Genomic DNA, 20718 nt, shown 5'->3' on the forward strand with positions numbered 1-20718 from the left:
ATATTCAATTGTGCGTTGTTGTTCAACCCAAGTTATGAAACGGCTGTTACTCCATTCAAACGGTTCCACTTCCAGACATCATGTATCCAGTCACCTTTAATGTGTTGAGTCTGGTCTGCTTAGTTCATAGTTGCTTATATTTGTATGATCCTTATTTCCTTGTCTCCCCAGGACAGTGATATTTGTAGCTGTATAAGACAGTCGAAATGGAGAAACAAACCCCTTTCAAAAAAGCTGCCGCGCCGTCAGTGTCTCAGATCAACGCAGAATATGTCACACAGGTAACTTACTGCTGGACACGGTGTGGCGATGATGTCAGATGGCTGAACGTTTTATTTGATCACAATGATGAAATGCTCAACACACAAGATTGTCCTGTAGCCATTGTTATTGGACGTAATTTGTCTATATTTTGTCCTGTAACAATGGTTGTGAACAGAAGGGTTGTCTACAATCAGTTTTGTAATTAATTAATTCTGCCCTACAACGGCAAACTGCAGTAACAGAAAAACTGAAACAGACAAATTACATCAAAGTGTATCACCTGTCCTGCCAAAAGTATAATTGGTACAAAAGTGTATAGTATATAATACATAGATATTACGCCTTTATGATACTAACTACTTTTGTTGTTTACCATTGTAGGACTGTGTTATAATTAATACAGTTGTCATGTGATCCCCTAAAGTTAACTGATACATTTAGATAAGAGTAACAGGGTTGGAGAAGTCAACTCCCTATAAATACTACCCTTTCGTTAAATCAAGTGTGCACTTCTAGTTTAGCTTGATTGGTGGTGTAGCTACTGTCATTATTACATGTTTCAACCTAGGAGAGGAAGCTGTGGTCCGTGCATGAATGACACATGAATGACACCTGTACTATAAGCACTCCTCCATGATGCTTTGTAAAATGTCATAAAGTCAGTGCAATAGGACCAGATGTTTGTTGATCTCCATGCATTATGTAGGGATATATAGGACTGTTAGGACACTGCAAGTGTGACTTTATTATCTTAATGATCCTATACATTTCATGTTATTCATGTTTATTTTCCTCTTGTCATTTTTAGTTAGCGAATAAATACTGGGCTCCCCATGCCAAGAATAAGCTACCGTTTGATGCAAAGGTGAGTCTTTTCTATTGCTAATTGATGTGCTATGAAGACCAACTGTTGTAAGTAGTTTAAAAAATACATAGTGACATGTGACTTGTCATTTGTTTAGGTGTTGACGGATGTTTATGAAAGGGAGATTCTCAAATCAAAGTGAGTATATTTAACCAATATTGTTGGTCAGAGGGAAGCAACAGTTGTGATTGATCAATTGAGTTGATTTCTGTCGGATGTCTAACTGTCTTTAGGTTCTTTATCACATCATATTCTCCCTCTCTCTCTGAATGTCTTCAGATTTGCCATCAGAAAGATCATGCTGTTGGAGTTCAGGTGGGTTGTTTTGACTTCCTTACCTCTTTACCAGGACCTCCTGGACTGAAGATCTAGTCGTTGTCATATGACTTTGTTGACTATTCAGTTAGTTGACTTAAATCGTTATATCTTTAAAATTGTGTTTCTCGTGCAGTAATGCAGACGGACCTCTTTAAATCAGGTTATTTTATAACAGACATGCTCATAATCCTTTCAGGGAATAACTGCTAAATCTGTCAGCATGGGGGGCGGATCTTGGTCGCCCAAGACCAAACCTATGACCCCACTGGCCTCCACATTACGATGTCAGTGGAGTGTTGCTAACGTGTTCCGTTGTCTTGCAGTCAGTATCTTGAGAACTACCTGTGGGTGAACTACACTCCTAAGGTCTCCAGCAACGCCTTCCTCATGTCCATCTGCTGCATCATCAATGAGAAGTTCAGAGAGAACGTCCCGGCCTGGCAGGTAAGATTGGTGGCTACCGGTCCTAGATTGATGGCTGCGTTTACAACAACTTGTTTTCAGCGGCGACCAGCAGCTCTCTAGGTTAGCGGTTCTCAAACTACGGGTTCGTTGCGACCCAAAGTGGGGTCGTGGGTAGATGACAGTGGGGTCGCGCATTGGCAACCAAAAAACTAATTTTAATCAAGAGAAAAACCGACGCGCCCCAACTCAGATAGCGTTTTCCACCTGGCAGCTGTGTGTATTGCCAATGCCATGTCTCGCCCCTTCATCAACGGAGGCCGACATTCCAATACACATCTCATGGACATTTACCGGGGCCAGTTTCGAATTGCGGCCTCCCGTAGGTGCTTTTTTAGAGCGGATTTGAAGGTGGGTAGGGATTCACATTATTTTACGGCTGTGGGTAGGGCGTTACACATTGTTGTGCCATAATTGCGAAACGTGTTTAGTCCCTTGTTTGAGCCGAATCTGGGTTGGACATGATTTGTGGAACTCCCTCTGGTGTTGTGGTCACTGACCTTTGGGAAGTATTTAGACATGTACATGGGTCCCTTAGTGGTGTAGTGTATCTTGTAGACCAGGCCCATTGCAAGTTGCTGTACTCTGTCGTCTACTCTAAGCCATCCTAGGTTGTCAAAATGGGCAGGGGTAAGGTGGGTTTTAGGAGTAAGGTCAAGCAGTAGTCTGGACTCTGGATAGGTTTGTTGTCAGAAGCGGTGCCTGTTGGCCGCAATGAAATGGGCTCTGCGCATAACCAGCTGCTATACCACACTGAAGTGAGGTGTTTATCTCGAGGAGTATTAAATCGCCTTTTTGAACTGGGAGAAGAAGCGCAGATTTTCCTTGCAGACAAAAACAACTGATGAGAAGAAATGTGCTGATAATGAATGGCTGGCACAGCTGGCATATTTAGCCGACATGTTTGACCGCCTCAATGCATTGAATCTGGGACTACAAGGTCGGGACACAGACCTGTTTGGACTCACAGCTAAAATGGAGAGCTGGATTAAGAAACTCCGTTTGTGGCACTCCCGGATAATCAGTGGAAATGTTGGGGTATTTACTCAGCTTGATGGCTTTTTGGAGGAACAGAATATTGCAAAAAAATTGGATCAAAGATCTGTTCATTACGCATGACGCAGCAAGCCTCCCACTGTCTGAGCAGGAGACGTTGATCTCATTGATCTTTCGTGTGACGAGCTAGTGAAAGTCAAGTTCACTGGACAGGCCCTCGCAAAGTTCTGGATATCAGTCTGGAACGAGTACCCAGTGTTGTGTAATGTTGCGCTGAGAAAACGTGTCCCATTCGCATCAACATACCTCTGTGAGGCCGGATTTTTGGCATTGACATTAATAAAAAATAAATACAGACCTCGCCTCAGAATAGAAGCGGATCTCCGTTTCCGCCAAAGCGCATGTGAGCGCATTAAAAAAAAATTGTATGTTCTGGCAACATAGTTTGGCTAAATAGGCCTCCTTTTATATGTATACAGAAACATTTCCATTGCTTTTGTTGATAATATTAATTCATTTCATTGATAACATACAGTAGTGCTGTAATTAAATTTTCTAATAAATATGCATGATCAAGTTCAACAACTTGGGCATTTATTTAGAATTTTTTTTACGTTGAAATTACGCGATACGTTAAGTGTGGGGTCGCCAAAAATATCCTAAATTAAATGGGATCTTGTTATAAAAAAAAAGCTTGAGAACCCCTGCTCTAGGTCACTCCGTCGTTCGGTTTGTTGGTCCACAGAAATTTCCCCACCCTCTAGTAGCCACATGTTTCACCCTAGCCGGCTGAAATTGGGTATAGAGGTCATGGGTGTGTGTGTGTTTATGCCAATTGGCTAAAAGGGGGCATGACAATGGGAGTGGCCTATCTCAAAAAGGTTGCCGCTATTGCGAATTTGTACTTCTTCTAGAAAAAGTTGTGCACATTCAGTTTCTTCTAGTGTAGGACATTATGACTTTACTATGTAACTCTTTCATGGGGAAATATTGTTTCTTCAAATTTAAATAGCAGAGTTGGGCTGAAACAAGTGAAAACCTTCCCAACAGCATGAAAAACAATTGTATTGTATTTGATTATTATTATTATTATTTTTATCCTCCACATTGTGCCTGTGTAAAATACTGAGCAGTTACCCCAATCACAGCCACTGGGTGCCACTGTTGTGTAGATCTAGCATATTACTGATTACTGATGTCTATAATATTGTTGCTCGACTTGCTCCCAAAGAAGTGATTTATTTAGATGCATCATTTTACCAAAATGTTAATGTGTGTTTCCAAATAAATCCCTTTTTTGTAAGCGGCAGTTTTGCGGGCAGCAGGGGTCTTTCATCTTGTGCTGACCTGACACACTCAACAGTTTCTACACACACCACACTCAACAGTTCCCCCCTGGTTTCTACACACACCATACTCAACAGTTCCCCCCTGGTTTCTACACACCATACTCAACAGTTCCCCCCTGGTTTCTACACACACCATACTCAACAGTTCCCCCCTGGTTTCTACACACACCATACTCAACAGTTCCCTCCTGGTTTCTACACACCATACTCAACAGTTCCCCCCCTGGTTTCTACACACACCATACTCAACAGTTCCCCCCTGGTTTCTACACACACCATACTCAACAGTTCCCCCCTGGTTTCTACACACACCATACTCAACAGTTCCCCCCTGGTTTCTACACACACCATACTCAACAGTTCCCCCCTGGTTTCTACACACACCATACTCAACAGTTCCCCCCTGGTTTCTACACACACCATACTCAACAGTTCCCCCCTGGTTTCTACACACACCATACTCAACATTTCCCCCCTGGTTTCTACACACCATACTCAACAGTTCCCCCCCCTGGTTTCTACGCACACCATACTCAACAGTCCCCCTCTGGTTTCTATGGCAGGTCTTCAAGAAGGAGCCTGCTCACTTCCCCTTCTTCTTCAAGTGTGTGATGGGGGCGGTCCTGACGGGAGAGGAGGCCGGTCTGACTCTGAAGGAGCAGACTGTTCTGCTGGTCTTCCTAGACCACTGCTTCAACAGTCTGGTGAGTGCTGCTATTGTACTACAATACAACGCTACACAGTACTGTTATATTATAATATATACTAGGGCTGACCCCTATTAGTCGACTAATCGGTCGAAAGGAGCCGTAGTCCGTCGACTGCCAACCTCTTAGTCGAATACAAAAAATGTATTAAAAAAATAAGAAATTTAAATTTCTTACCATTCTTTCCAAAAGAAAAGAGGCCTAGAAGCGTGGCTAACGCTAATGGCACACATACCTGAGGCTAACTGTCTACGAAAACAGGCACAGAGGCACTGAAAGAGGATTTCACCCAATTGCATGCTTTTGCAGAGGACAAGAAGCCTTCAGTCGACTCCTTCAGACATTAAGCACCCCCACAGCCCAAATGGAATGATAAAAAAAATAAAATAAAAAAAAATAATAATAATTATATATATATATATATTAGAACTGGGCCGTTAATGGCGTTAACGTGCTGCGTTAACGCGAGACTAGTATTGCGCGATAATATAATTGACGCCGTTAATCTTTTTCTCAACGTTGGGTCTGTATTGTCCTTAAATACTTGCCGTAGTTCACAGCTGTGGTGCCCGGAAGTGATTGCACGTATGTACCGGAGCTGTAGTCAGAATAATGTGTTAACACTATGGCGACCGTTCGGCGCCGTCTAATATGGTGCCAGAGGACAGAGGTTTGTTTACAAACCGATGTACTTTCAAAGAGCTTTATATATCATTTATAGTATTGCTATCTGTCCATTCTCATTGTCACTTGAGTGCATAAACCGTGCCTTCATAATGGCTTAAAGAAAATAAAAATCCATCGGTTGGTTGTCATTTTATAGCGTCGTGAATATAAGGTATAACACTTTTCGTCTAGGCTTTTTTCCCGGGAGCTAGATAATAGGCTAAACGTTGGCGCCGTTATATCAAACGCCATTTCTGCTGTATATATACGAATGAAATAAAACAAACTGCGTAGCATCCGGACTATTACAGAGCATCTATGGATGAAATGGGGGCGGCGGGGAACGCCGATTACTATTATTGATTTGCAATACAGTGTGCGTTCAATATAGCATTTTCATTGACCAATCACGTTACGTTATAAAACAATGTCCAATCCAGCTGTAATTTGGGGTAATATTATCCTACCGTCAGGCCATGTGATCGCCGGCAGCATTTCCTCACCACTCATCGGATTCTGGTAGATCGATATGCACATTGGCTAATCATAAATCCCATTATGCCACGCTGAAAAAAACGCTCGCCAAACTAATCCAAGATGGAGGATGTTCGGCTGGAATCAGGGAACTATGATCCGCCCACAGGACTGTACTTTAAAAAAAAGAGAAAAAAATCACAATGATACTGCAGTGGAGCGATGGCGCCCCTAAGCAGGTTTGGCCGGTACTGCATGTTTCAAAAATCAAATATCTGAAAAGAGGCTGGTAGTGGATCGGGTACCTAAGAAGCGCTATAAATAAGGAATAAAACAATAAAAACTCGTCACGTATATACTCGTGGCTCTGGTCCACATCGCGCTTTTTCAAAACCCGTATATATATATGTCGACGGACGCCCAAAGTAACTTTAGTGGTCCGGTAATCATTGTTATACAGGTGAGGCTAAGAAGTCCTCAGGATATAACACAATTAGGCGATGAGGACGTCTGAAAGAAGAAGTCCGTTGAGAGTTTTGTTTAAATTATTAACGTTAGCTTAGCGAGTTAGCATGTTAACTCACGTTGATCGGGCGGCACTTGGAAACATCTACAAGAGGAGGAAATCCATTTTACACACTAAAGGAAGGATCGACTGGACTATCGTGAGTGTTTACAACAGAAATGGCTTGGGTTATTGGAAATATTGGACCGTTTGATGACAATGTGGAGCAATATGAAATGAAAATGGGAGACCCTGATGTAAACAAGACAAACGTCTTTCTCTGGTCTGCATCCCCTTAACCCTTTCTCTGCCACGCTTATATCCATCCTTATACCGTCCTCTGCCAGCTCCATTTGTCTATGGAGATGTTCCCCTTCTTTGCAGGGCTATAACTTTTTAAATTGTATTGCTAAATTGACATTACTATTAGGGATGCACGATAATTATCGGGGTGATAATTATCGGGCCGATATCAGCAATTATGACGTCATCCCGATAAACCAGATAACGTTATTAATAGCTCCGATAATATAATATATTTTTTGGTAAAAAAAAATGCGGTGTGGGTGAATTGGAATGAAGTGCGTTTGTTTTGACTGTAGGCTCCTCCCGTTTTGTCAGTACTGTGCTACGACTGACAGCGTGTGGTTTAGGAACAGGGCGTTTTACACAAATCCAGCGCTCCCTTTCTTGGCTGTGACGTAGCCACGCAAGTTAACGTTAACAACAAAGATGGCCGCGTCGGTACTCAGAGTTTCAGAGGAAAAAAATCGCTTGCTATTTGTAATAAATGCAATGCAGAAGTTCCACAAGGAGGGAAAAGGGCAACAACTTGCAATACATCCAGCCCGACGGGTCATCTGCGGCATCACCACCGCCACGACGGTGTGTTATTGTGTTAACTTAGAAGCCCACGACGACGCGAGGAGCTAAGCAAAGCTAGCCCCTTTCGTGGCTGTGATGCAACCCTTGGTTGAATACGCAGTCACTTATTGCTCCGTAGTAGCCAGGTTAATTTGCACCACCAAGGACTGCTTAAAAGCTAGCGGCTTGAGCACTTGGGTCATTTCTGTCAAACTTCTTAATTTAGCAAACGACTCGTCAATAGGTACAAGCGTGCTCGCGCCGTCGTCGCGGGCCCCCAACACCGTGGCGGTGGTGATGCCGCAGGTGACCCGTTGTTGTGGTGGTGATGTGAGGTGGTGATGTGTCCACTCAAAGCCTCTTTTTCAAGGTTCCGCTTTGAAAAAAGAAGAACAAAAAGCTTCGAGCGTCTTAGGTTGGATGCACCACAAGCTGTTGACGGATTGTGAATTTTCATTTGGAAAAATAAATATGGTCACTTTATCAGTCAAAACTGTTGTCTTGGCTTTTGTTTCTGTTGTCTGGTTAGGTCACATTTAAGTTGGTGTTAAGTTATTGTCCTGGGAAGTCTTTTTATGTATTATTATTGTATTGTAATATATGTTTTGTTTCATGTTCAAAAAAAATATATACATTACATTTTTTTTATAATACAATAAATATCGGTTATCGTTATCGGCTTGAGGAGCATAAAGTTATCGGTATCGGTGTCAAAAAAGCAATATCGTGCATCCCTAATTACTATGGCTCATTCAACCTCAAGTATCTATCGTTTAGGATGTAGCAACGTTCTACTTTTTCATTCACATATTCATACTAAAATACGGTCTAAAGTATAAATATGTTTTTATCGTTTTCTGCAGCATTCTGCAGAACGTGATTTATAGCCCTAAATACATATATTACATCATCAAATGTAGTTTGATACTGATTGACGTCATATTAAAACTTTCAATTGTGCAAGGTCCTAAGCGTCATGCCTCATCATCTGCTGGTGACCGGAGGGGGGGGGGGGGGGGGGGGGGTTTATAAGTCCGTGGCCGACGTTAAATCATTTATGTAGTATGGGCGATACATAGATCACAGCAGTTTATATGGATCATATTATTCAAACACGCTAAAACTTACCGCAGCTTCCTCTGACCGTTGGGTGGAGCAGAAAGTTCTCGATTATGGGATGTTGATATATGCGATCCATTTCCAGGTTGTATAATAATATATACGTCCAAATCATGTTTATCGAGTTATTTGCAACCGATCGATGTCCAGTGTATCAAGATGGAGTCCTGCTAACGATAGCGAGTGCCCGGACGAAATATGGGCGAGCACCACTTCCGGCGCGTCACTTCCTGTTTGGGCGATCCGCCGATCGGCCACCAGATGGCGCTCTTGAACCGTTGGAGAGTTGAGAGGAGATCAACAGGAGATCTCAAGACTCCGTCGGTAAAATATGATTGCCATCACAGATTTTTGAAATATTGATCTCAAAGACGCCTTACGGCGTCATTGGCAGATTACGCATGGCGGAGAATGACGTGGAAACTCGTCCTTGGCGAATAAAGGGTTAACAATTGTGTGTATTGAGCCGTACTCAGACTGTAGTAGCTGTTCAGTATTCTCTTGGATGTGGACCTGAGACTGCAGTAGCTGTTCAGTGTTCTCTTGGATGTAGACCTGAGACTGTAGTAGCTGTTCAGTGTTCTCTTGGAGGTGGACCTGAGACTGTAGTAGCTGTTCAGTGTTCTCTTGGATGTGGACCTGAGACTGTAGTAGCTGTTCAGTGTTCTCTTGGATGTGGACCTGAGACTGTAGTAGCTGCTCAGTGTTCTCTTGGATGTGGACCTGAGACTGTAGTAGCTGTTCAGTGTTCTCTTGGATGTGGACCTGAGACTGTAGTAGCTGTTCAGTGTTCTCTTGGAGGTGGACCTGAGACTGTAGTAGCTGTTCAGTGTTCTTTTGGATGTGGACCTGAGACTGTAGTAGCTGTTCAGTGTTCTCTTGGATGTGGACCTGAGACTGTAGTAGCTGTTCAGTGTTCTCTTGGATGTGGACCTGAGACTGTAGTAGCTGTTCAGTGTTCTCTTGGATGTGGACCTGAGACTGTAGTAGCTGTTCAGTGTTCTCTTGGATGTGGACCTGAGACTGTAGTAGCTGTTCAGTGTTCTCTTCATTCATGGAACTGTTACATTGAGCTTGCACAGAATTTGTTGAGAAACCTGCTTCTGCAGCAGTCTGTGTGTGAGCAACCAGTCAGCAGCATTGTGAATTTAGAGATTCACTAAAAGACACATTGAGAGACAGGTTTGTGTGTGGATTAAGAAATGAAGGTGCACAGAAGAAACTACTGACATAGAGTGATTTGACACTGGAGAGAGCTGTCAATATCAGTGTAACAATGTTAATGGCATCAAAGGAAGGGCACAGAAAATTACGATAACTCTGCTTTTAAAAGAAACACTGGAAATTACAAAAAGAAGAGACATGTTCATGCTGTTGAACAAGGAGATAGAACAGCTAGTGACTCCTCAGATGAAGAGGAGAGGATAAATCTCCTCCTCTGGTCATTATTTGGGTAGAACACACATATTTTGAATTCCTTCCTTAGGGACAGCCCTAATGTACCTACTTCAGATCTACATCCGTGGGCTTTAAACGCTGTGTTAAAGGATTATTCTGGTTATTTTCAACCCTAGACCCTAGTGTTTCTATCATTCTGGCATCATTACTGATAGATTTCAACCAGATCTAATCTTGTCAACTGGACCAGTGCTTTTCAAACTGGGTCAGGGTCAACTGGCAGGTCCCTTCAAGAGGGGGTGGGGGGGGGGTCAGTTTGTGGAGAGAATATGCAAGTAATGCTACATCATTTACTTTTGAGCTAAAATGGACCGGTTATATGGAGGTTGATCTTAATGGTGGGTTCCCAGCAAAATAGCATCTCTTGTCGTAGTGGGTAACGCCACAAAAAGAGTTTGGGAACCCCTGAACCAGTGAGGTGTTCTTCTGGGAACTCCAGTCAGCTGCTGCTCTCCCAGCTCCAGTTCAATCCAACTGGGTAACAGTTGAAACAACACTAAATGCTGTCTGGTCAGAGTCATTCCAGATATGAATAAGTCATTATGTGGCCTTTGATAACTTTTTTTAAATAAATGTTTTGCTATTGTGTGGTTGAACCATTGGATTGAATACGATAGAAAAATGGGGTCTATGTTGAATTTAACCAAAACTATCCTTTTTTCTGTTGATGTGAAGATGATTAATGTCCAATATAACTATTTTCCTTTCCCTGATGGCTCAATGAGTAGTGCACTAACAGTGCCAGAGTTAGGGATGAAAAGCAATTGTCTGAATGTCAGAAAAGGTTGAAAAAGACTCTTATCACACATCCTGTTGCCCCACAGTCCAATAAGATGAAAATCAATGGGATTCTCTTAACACGTTGGATTATCTAACATTGTTTTTTCCATATCACCCAGCCCTACTTAAAATGCATGCTCTCTTGTTACTGCAAGCAATGCTGGCTAAAACCTTCCACCAAATAGCATGCTGCCAATAGAATGCAGTTTCCAATACTCCCAAAATGTGCGGAATAGATGCAATTCTGCACAATATCCTCAAGGGGGCAGTATTATACCAGATTGTCTGGTTTGGTGCCTTTCCTGTGCATCTGTATCATTCACACAGCCGCATTAAACCGTGGGGAGTCACTGCGGATATCTCACCCTGAAATCTGCTGCGATAGCCTGGCACTCTTGTCCGAATGCATCCGATAGATCTCTCTCTAAACACTTTAGTGGAGGCTGAACTGTAATGAAAGTCTGTCATAAACAATAGCTTTTGACATCTTTCTCGCTCTCTCTCTCCCTCCCTCTTTCCCCCCCTCTCTCTCTCTTATTCTCTTCCTATCCTTCTCTCCCTCTCTCTCTCTTTCTTCCTTCCCTTCTTCACCCCCCCCCCCCAGGAGGTAGATTTGATCAGAGAGCAGGTGCAGCAGCTCATTTCTCTACCGATGTGGATGTGCCTCCTCCCAGTAAGACCTCCCTTTATACCTCATACCAGTGTTTCTGTACCTGTATATCTTCATAGACCCTCCATGTTCTTCTTGATATATCTCAAGGTTAGACATGGACTACTTGTCCAAACAGAACCCGAAAAGAAAATACCTTTTGCTGTATTGATGTCTGTCGTCTCGCTTTCAGTCCAGACTCCAGCAGGAGCTGAAGAAAGTTCCCAAACTGCACAAGTTCTTGAACCTGATCAAGAAGAACGTCGATAAGATGGATGATAAGGCTTCTGAGCTGTAAGGCTGTCGTTCCCTTTGCCTGTTGTCCTCCTCACATCCACTATGGTGTTAGTGATGTCAGTTCCTAATGGTGGTTTTCTCTGTCTGTCTTCCTCAGGGCCAAGAGAGAGAGGACGTTCCTCTCAGCGCTCATTAAGAAGTTCTTGGGTGTTTTAATGTCCATTCCTCCGACAGGTAAATACCAGTAAACACGTGTCAACCCCTGGTGCCTCACTGTGATGTTAATGGCTGCTGTGATTCGTCTAAGGTGGCAGGGGACCATTTACAGATGATACAATTCTTGTGAAACAACTACACAAAAGACGAGGTGGCAGACATTGGCAATTCGTTTGTTTTCTCTCATCTGAATGAGGAAGACACGCCCACACTGTCCAAATTCCATTGCTGAGCGTTCCACTGCCCTGTACTGATGGCGATTCTCAGTGCTTTTCAGTAAATAAAGTGGGTTAGAAGCAACCAACTTCCACGCAACTACAGACTCAATAGATGAAAATACCACTAACATTTCATGACATTGATATATCAAATGCTCCTTGAGTGTCTCCCTACGAAGATTGTGTAAAAACAGGACAACACGATAACCTTCTCCCCAACATCATGTACTGTACACCAGTCTGTGGGATTTGTAGAGCAGGCCCAGTCTCCACAGCTCAGGACCCCATCGCCATCGTGAGACACAGCTCTCCATCTCTATCACCTCACTCCATCTCTCTATCACCTCACTCCATCTCTCTATCACCTCACTCCATCTCTCTATCACATCACTCCATCTCTATATCACATCACTCCATTTCTCTATCACATCACTCCATCTCTATCACCTCTCCATCTATCACATCTCTATCACCTCACTCCATCTCTATCACCTCACTCCATCTCTTATCACCTCACTCCATCTCTTATCACCTCACTCCATCTCTATCACCTCACTCCATCTCTATCACATCACTCCATCTCTATCACCTCACTCCATCTCTATCACCTCACTCCATCTCTTATCACCTCACTCCATCTCTATCACCTCACTCCATCTCTATCACATCACTCCATCTCTATCACCTCACTCCATCTCTATCACCTCACTCCACCTCTATCACCTCACTCTCTCTATCACCTCACTCAATCTCTATCACATCACTCCATCTCTATCACCTCACTCCATCTCTCTATCACCTCATTCCATCTCTTATCACCTCACTCCATATCTCTATCACCTCATTCCATCTCTATCACCTCACTCCATCTCTATCACCTCACTCCATCTCTATCACCTCACTCCATCTCTCTATCACCTCATTCCATCTCTATCACCTCACTCCATCTCTATCACCTCACTCCATCTCTATCACCTCACTCCATCTCTATCACCTCACTCCATCTCTCTATCACCTCATTCCATCTCTCACCTCACTCCATCTCTATCACCTCCATCTCTATCACCTCACTCCATCTCTATCACCTCCATCTCTATCACCTCACTCCATCTCTATCACCTCCATCTCTATCACCTCACTCCATCTCTATCACCTCCATCTCTATCACCTCACTCCATCTCTATCACCTCCATCTCTATCACCTCACTCCATCTCTATCACCTCCATCTCTATCACCTCACTCCATCTCTATCACCTCCATCTCCATCACCTCACTCCATCTCTATCACCTCCATCTCTCTATCACCTCACTCCATCCATCTCTCTATCACCTCTCTCCATCTCTATCACCTCACTCCATATCTCTCCGTCACCTCTTCATCTCTATCACCTCCGTCTCTTTATCACCTCTCCATCTCTATCACCTCCATCTCTATCATCTCTATCACCTCCATCTCTCTATAATAATAATAATAATAATAATAACTTTATTTGTATAGCACTTTTCATACAGAGGTTGCAGTTCAAAGTGCTTCACAACAGTAAAAAATACAGACATAAGCGAGCATAAAAAGATAGACAGGTAGAATCACAGTGTTTCACATTAGGATCTAGCATCCCAATAGGCTCTCCGCTTACAGTTTTCAGTAACACAAATAGTAAAAATATTTAAAATGATTCAGTTTAAAAATAGCCAAAAAATTATAAAATAGAACGGACATAAAAAATACAGGCATGAGCGAGCATAGCAAGATATGGCAAATCACAGTGTTTCACATTAGGATCTATCATCCTAATATGCTCTCTATTCAGTAATACAAATAATCACAGTGTTTCACATTTGGATCTAGCAAATAATAAAAAATAGTTTAAAATGATTCAGTTTAAAAATAGTCATCAGTAAGAATGACCTATCCATCTCTCTATCACCTAGGGCTGGGCGATATGGCCAAAAATGATATCGCTATAACGATATCGATAACAATATCACTCGATATCGATAATTATCGATATTGTTATAAGTATAAAAATGTTTTTACTATTTTTTTTCTTTTCTTTTTTTTACAACAAATATATGTTTATTTTGCAGCAATTATTTGTCGTTGCCGCCATCTTCAGTGTTACATCCCCTCACACTCCAGTTCTCAGGCTGCAGCTGGTTTGAAAGTGAAAGTAAACCGGCTTCTCTGCTGGCTGTGGCTCCAGGGGAGTTGAACAGTTCTGGCTCTGCTAGTTTCTTTTCTATCTTTTGGTGCTTTTTTGGTGTGCACCGTGACTCACGACTGGAGACTAGCTCTGCTAGACCACATAGCCTACTGTGTACAGACGGTTTCAAACTGTATTTTAAATGAGAAATCAAACAAAATAAATGGACAAGAGAAAAATAAATCTCAATTTGGTCAGTATTGTCATTACTTTAAGTTGCAGGCAAGAAAGACAAGTCTGTCCACTAGGGGTGGACGGTATGGTCTAAAATTTATATCACTGTATAATTTGAAGCATAGACGGTAACGGTATATATCACGGTATCAGTGTTTCCGTTAGAATAATTTTTTTTGCCTGATAGGCAGGCTATATAAAGAATGACATCCTCAAGGCATGTAGATTTATAATATTTTAACTTAAAACTAGGCTACTTTTGCGTATAAAGTCATTATATTCCAAATAAAATAAGTCCCGAGTCGAGACTCCGTGCTGCTCCCATTGCAAACAGCGGGGCTGGATTTTGCTAGAAGCATATGTAGCTGCAGAGCCGCAGAGCCAGTGGCTCTTTCAGGTCGTTCAGCCGTTTGGTGGGGGGGCGCTGTTGAGCGGGCCTGTGACCAGACCTGAAAGAGCCACTGGCTCTGCGGCTCTGCAGCTGCATGCTATTTCGCAAATCCACTGCTGCAGCAGCCGTCCTCCCGTCGTTATCATAACACTACACACATATCATAATGTTTACAGCAAACTGTAGTTGATCACCAGGTATGTTTTATTAACGTAGAATAATTCATATAAGAAAAACGATAGGTAAGATCTCTTACCTTTCTCCACTGGTTAAAAATGCCAGGAACTGAAATTGAAACTTGCTGTGCACCGCGGTGATATGTGTTTATTATGAAATGACAATTGCGTGTTGACACGCCCAGTGCGCCCACTGCGCGAAGCCTCCTAAATAACTTTTTCCAGTTTGCACATATCTATTATCTATGACTAATTCAATCTATTTTTAGGGGCAAATGCGATTGAAATAGTCGCGCTGTGGTTACATGACGTCATTGCTATTTTAGAGCTGCCCTACCGGTTACACGGTATAGTCAAAATCCATACCGTAGAGCAAATTCATACCGTTTATACCGTATACCGTTTATACCTACTGTCCACTGTCTCTGGTTTTAAAACTGCCCTATTGCAGGTCACTAAAAAATAAAATAAATGTTGATATTTTCTTTTTTATTCTATATTATTAAAATATGTCGCGATAATTATCGTTATATCGCCCCCAGCCCTACTATCACCTCTCCATCTATATCACCTCTCCATCTCTCTATCACCTCTCCATCTCTCTATCACCTCTCCATCTCTCTATCACCTCTCCATCTCTCTATCACCTCTCCATCTATATCACCTCTCCATCTATATCACCTCTCTTTATTTCTATCACCTCTCCATCGCTCTATCACCTCTTTATTTCTATCACCTCTCCATCAATCAATCAATCAATCAAATTTATTTATAGAGCACATTTAAACATGACACATGTCAACCAAAGTGCTGTACAGAGTGTATATAAACACATAGATACGTCTAGACAACAATCACATCTCCATCTCTATCACATATATCACCTCTCACCATCTCTTATCAGTCACAACAGTCCATCTTTCCTTCCTTGACCCATGCAGGCTCTGAAGGAACATGCGTTCCAGATGCCACCCTGCCAACGGCACTGGACACTTAGCTGTAATGCAGGCCGACATAGAGGTCCCCCACCTGAAGGCTAAGAATAGAAGTGTGTGTATATGTGTGTATACTGTATGTGTGTGTTTGAGATAGAATTCAGAACTGACGGGGTGGATTAAAATCTCGGGCCCAACAGGACCCGACTGAACACACACACACACACACACACACACACACACACACACACACACACACACACACACACACACACACACACACACACACACACACACACACACACACTCTCTTAAAGGGGAACCTCACCATTAATTTAGTTATTAAACTGTAAGCGAGTTTGAATATGGCCACCGGTCATGTCATTGGGGACATTTAATCCTTGTGTTCTGTTAATTACAGCAACTTGAAATGATAAGGTAGAAGTCCCTATTTTTTCATCTACAGTACATCATTTCATGGTGCATTAACGCAACATAATGATTCAATGTCCCTGTTGGCCATATGCAAACTCTACTTACTCTCAATAACTGTCAAACTAAATTAATGTTTGCAAAACTGTTGCCACACCCACCCTCTCTGTGTGTCAGGGGTCCCAATGTGTGTGTGATTCTTCTGTGAGTGACTAACAACAAGGCATTCTGCATACTGTTATCTAAGCTGAGCTGACATGTTGGTGTTGACTGTTTCAGGTGCTGTATCCATGGACAAGGTGCACTACTGTGAGCGGTTCATCGAGCTCATGATTGACCTGGAGGTAAGACTCGTTCTGCTGGCTGGACCATGTACTGGTCACCAATACTGAACCTTAACCTCTACTTAAACTATTACACAGAACCATCTCGGAAGGCGTCCTTTGAAACTGTTTGTAACTTTCATAGCCTGCCGTCTTTTCACTGTCGCACCTAAACCACGCCCGTAGCTGCCAGTAGTTCCTCGAAGCCCGTTGATTGGTCCAAACCACTGTGGTTCGGGCACAACTCACAAGCACATAACTTGAAGCCTGACTAGATGGATCTTGCGATCTCGCGAAGCCAGCTGCCGTGCAAGGTTAACAAGATACTACCCTGATGGTTCAAAATATAGACGCACTGATACTCGTATGGGATATTGTGCTGATACCAGGCTACAATAGAGTATCATGATACTTGTATGGGATATTGTAAATGGCTGCATTTATATAGCACTTTTAATTTTATCCAAAGCGCTTTAGAATTTGTTCCTCACATTTGACCCATTCACATACCGACGGCGGAGGCAACCATCCAAGGTGCCAACCTGCTCATCGGGAGCAATTAAGGGTTAAGTGTCTTGCTCAAGGACACTTCGACACGCTGCCCGGGAGGAGCGGGAATCGAACCGGGAACCTCCGGATTGCCAGACGACTGCTCTACCTCCTGAGCCACTGTCGCCCCATATTGTGCTGATACCAGGCTACAATAGAGTACCATGATACTTGCATGGGATGTTGTGCTCATACCAGGCTACACTAGGCTATTGGTTACTTTCCCAGGTCCAAAACAGTTATGCCAAGAGCCATGTCAAATATGTCTACTAAAGCAAAGTGTTGTTTGCCTTCTTGACACATAGAAGCATGTTGGATGTCTGTCAGGCAGTACATGAGTCATGCAGGGGTCAGAGGGGTTACTGGCAGTGAGAGAGTGGTATCGGTGCCTCTCAATGAGGACATGCCAGGTCTGGATTGATTTCCTCAGTTTGACCTTTCTCGCACCTCGCCAACGTGAAGCATGAATATCCATCTGTTAAAATGAGCTATTCTGTCAAGGGTGAGTGGTGTAGAGCTGACAGTATGTATAGAATTTGTTTGCCTTTTGTCCTTGTGGCTTGTGGTCGGTCCAGGTCAAGTCTGACACTGAAGATAAATATACCATCTTTCCCAATGTATCCCTGTCTCGTTACCGTCTGTAAAGCGAAGAGAGAAGCCGGCTATTCTCGGTCCTTGCTCCACAATGGTGGAACAAACTTCCCACCACTATTAGGACAGCTGAAACCCGACCAATCTTTTGCCGTCGACTAAAAACACACTTCTTCAATCAATATCTGAAATGAAGGAAAAAAAATAACTAACCTTCATACGGTCTTTTACTATCATGCACTTCCCCACTAAATAATCTTCCATGTCTATATTACTACCTACTATACTTATATGTCTCTACTACTATGCACTGAAGACTGTAGCACCCAAGTTTCAACACTGTTGAACTGATGTACATTGTTGCTTTGGATGAAAGCTTCAGCTAAATGATCAAATGTAAATGTAGAGCTGTGACACTTCTGAAAGAGTTTAGTCTTTGAAGAGAGAGAGAGAGACTGTCTATTCTCAGCATGATGATTTTTGATAGCCGGTATATGGTGTACTATAGAGCATTATGCAGTGTCTACTCTCTAGTCCTCCTCTCTGACATGAAGACACGGTGTCACATAGTTAAGATGGCTGCCTGTGTTGGTCTCCTGTTACCACCGAGAGGTCTGAATAGATTTCCTCTGGCTGGGCGCTGACAGGCCCCAGCCTCTCTGTTCCTGGCAGTGGCCCATGGCCAGCCAGCCTCCCGTCTCCAGAGATATCCTTCCTTCCCCGGCGCTATCCTTTTACAAAAGCCCCGTCTGCTTGAAATCCATACTTCCCTTCTCTGATGATGACCTGTGAATTAATGGAGGGGGGAAAAAGGTTCCCAGTCATTCCACGGGCCGTTTAGGACCGGCTGTGTGCCGAGATCAAAGATGGCTGCCGGAGACGAGGGTCAGGCCGCCTGTCACTCGCTGCACCTGCTGCCTTTTGAAGAGTGACTCGCTGGATGAAATTAAGGCGGGCGTTTTTGTATTGTCGTGTTTTCGTTTTGATACTCGATTCCTATTCATGCTTCTATTATTTTCCCTTGGTAATAGATTATCCTTCAGCCTCTGTTATCTCATAGACTGTCACTGAACTGCTTTCCTTTGTTCTTTGTGCACCGTCACGTCAGTCATATTTCTTTTGCTCAACCTGTCAAACCATGAATATGTTCGGCGTTTCCTTGTCATCTTCCAAGAGAAGGAGCTCTCTTTCTCTCATTTCTGACAGGATCTTCCTCTGGTCTTGGGTGGATATCACATTGCAGTGCTATAACAAGATAGTGTTATGAATATAGGCCTAGCTCAACTAGTCTGTTCTATGTCTGCATGTATTATTGTCAGTCTGTCTGCCTCTCCATCCTATGTTTCAAAACAAGCTCCAGAATAGACACCAGATCAATGTCCTTCATGGATGATCTCAGCCTGGATGCTGGGAACTGGGGTTGTGGTTTGGGCCAATTGATCCTTTTGACCCCACATAGGATCCATACAATGATTAATCCTGTCTTTACCTCCTGCCGGTTGAAGAGGCAGATGTCTAGCATCAGCTGAGGATGGTGTCACAGCTCAGTTTGTTTTTGTGTTCGTTAGGCAGCATCATTGCACACCGTTTCTATTGGTAGAGGTTGGCCATGCTTCCATCTCTCCATAAAGAAGCCTGATGCTCTCAGAGTAGAACCGAGTGGTAGCAGGAGGTCTCTGGGTGACTTCCAAAAAAAGAACCCAAAGAATGAATCACTGGATCATACAGATCATATTGCTTCTTTTTATTACACGGTGCAAGGGCAAAGTAACTGTTCGTTTTTGTTTTGTTTTCTGATCAACATCCCGGTGTTACCATGATGACATGTATGTGTGCGTGTTCTTCAGGCCCTGCTCCCTACCAGGCGCTGGTTCAACACAGTGCTGGATGACTCTCACCTGGTGGTCAGCTGTCACCTGTCCAGCCTCACCCACAGGGAGAAGGAGGGTCACCTCTTCTGCCAGGTAACACACACACACACACACACACACACACACACACACACACACACACACACACACACACACACACACACACACACACACACACACACACACACACACACACACACACACACACACACACACACACACACACACACACACACACACACACACACACACACACACACACACACTAAATAGCCTTTTTTGGTACCAAACTTCAACACACTCTCTTGGAAGAGGAAGCACATGCACACAGAGAAACACACACGCATAACCCACAATTCTAGCCATAACTGATACGTGCCTAACCCTTACCTTAACCTAACCCAAACATCAGTTTAGTCCCTTACCTTAACATAACCCAAACATCAGCTTAGTCCCTTACCTTAACCTAACCCAGACATCAGTTTAGTCTCTTACCTTAACATAACCCAAACATCAGTTTAGTCTCTTACATTAACATAACCCAGACATCAGTTTAGTCTCTTACCTTAACATAACCCAAACATCAGTTTAGTCCCTTACCTTAACATAACCCAAACATCAGCTTAGTCCCTTACCTTAACCTAACCCAGACATCAGTTTAGTCTCTTACCTTAACATAACCCAAACATCAGTTTAGTCCCTTACCTTAACATAACCCAAACATCAGCTTAGTCCCTTACCTTAACCTAACCCAGACATCAGTTTAGTCTCTTACCTTAACATAACCCAAACATCAGTTTAGTCTCTTACATTAACATAACCCAGACATCAGTTTAGTCTCTTACCTTAACATAACCCAAACATCAGTTTAGTCCCTTACCTTAACATAACCCAAACATCAGCTTAGTCCCTTACCTTAACCTA

General features: G+C 43.0%; 1 protein-coding gene across 1 annotated transcript in view; it reads left to right on the forward strand.

The window, feature by feature from the left end:
* Positions 1-20718, forward strand: part of aqr (aquarius intron-binding spliceosomal factor) — a 181889-nt gene that overhangs the window by 5156 nt on the left and 156015 nt on the right. The window contains exons 2-12 of the mRNA XM_084309865.1: positions 172-281; positions 1073-1129; positions 1227-1267; positions 1409-1444; positions 1771-1891; positions 4818-4958; positions 11432-11500; positions 11670-11770; positions 11871-11947; positions 16740-16804; positions 19771-19887. Of these exons, the coding sequence (XP_084165991.1) occupies positions 207-281; positions 1073-1129; positions 1227-1267; positions 1409-1444; positions 1771-1891; positions 4818-4958; positions 11432-11500; positions 11670-11770; positions 11871-11947; positions 16740-16804; positions 19771-19887 (900 nt within the window). The 5' untranslated portion in view covers positions 172-206. The remainder of the gene's footprint in view (positions 1-171; positions 282-1072; positions 1130-1226; positions 1268-1408; positions 1445-1770; positions 1892-4817; positions 4959-11431; positions 11501-11669; positions 11771-11870; positions 11948-16739; positions 16805-19770; positions 19888-20718) is intronic.

Source organism: Notolepis coatsorum, assembly GCF_963971535.1.
Source record: "Notolepis coatsorum genome assembly, chromosome: 3".
Lineage (NCBI taxonomy): Eukaryota > Metazoa > Chordata > Actinopteri > Aulopiformes > Paralepididae > Notolepis > Notolepis coatsorum.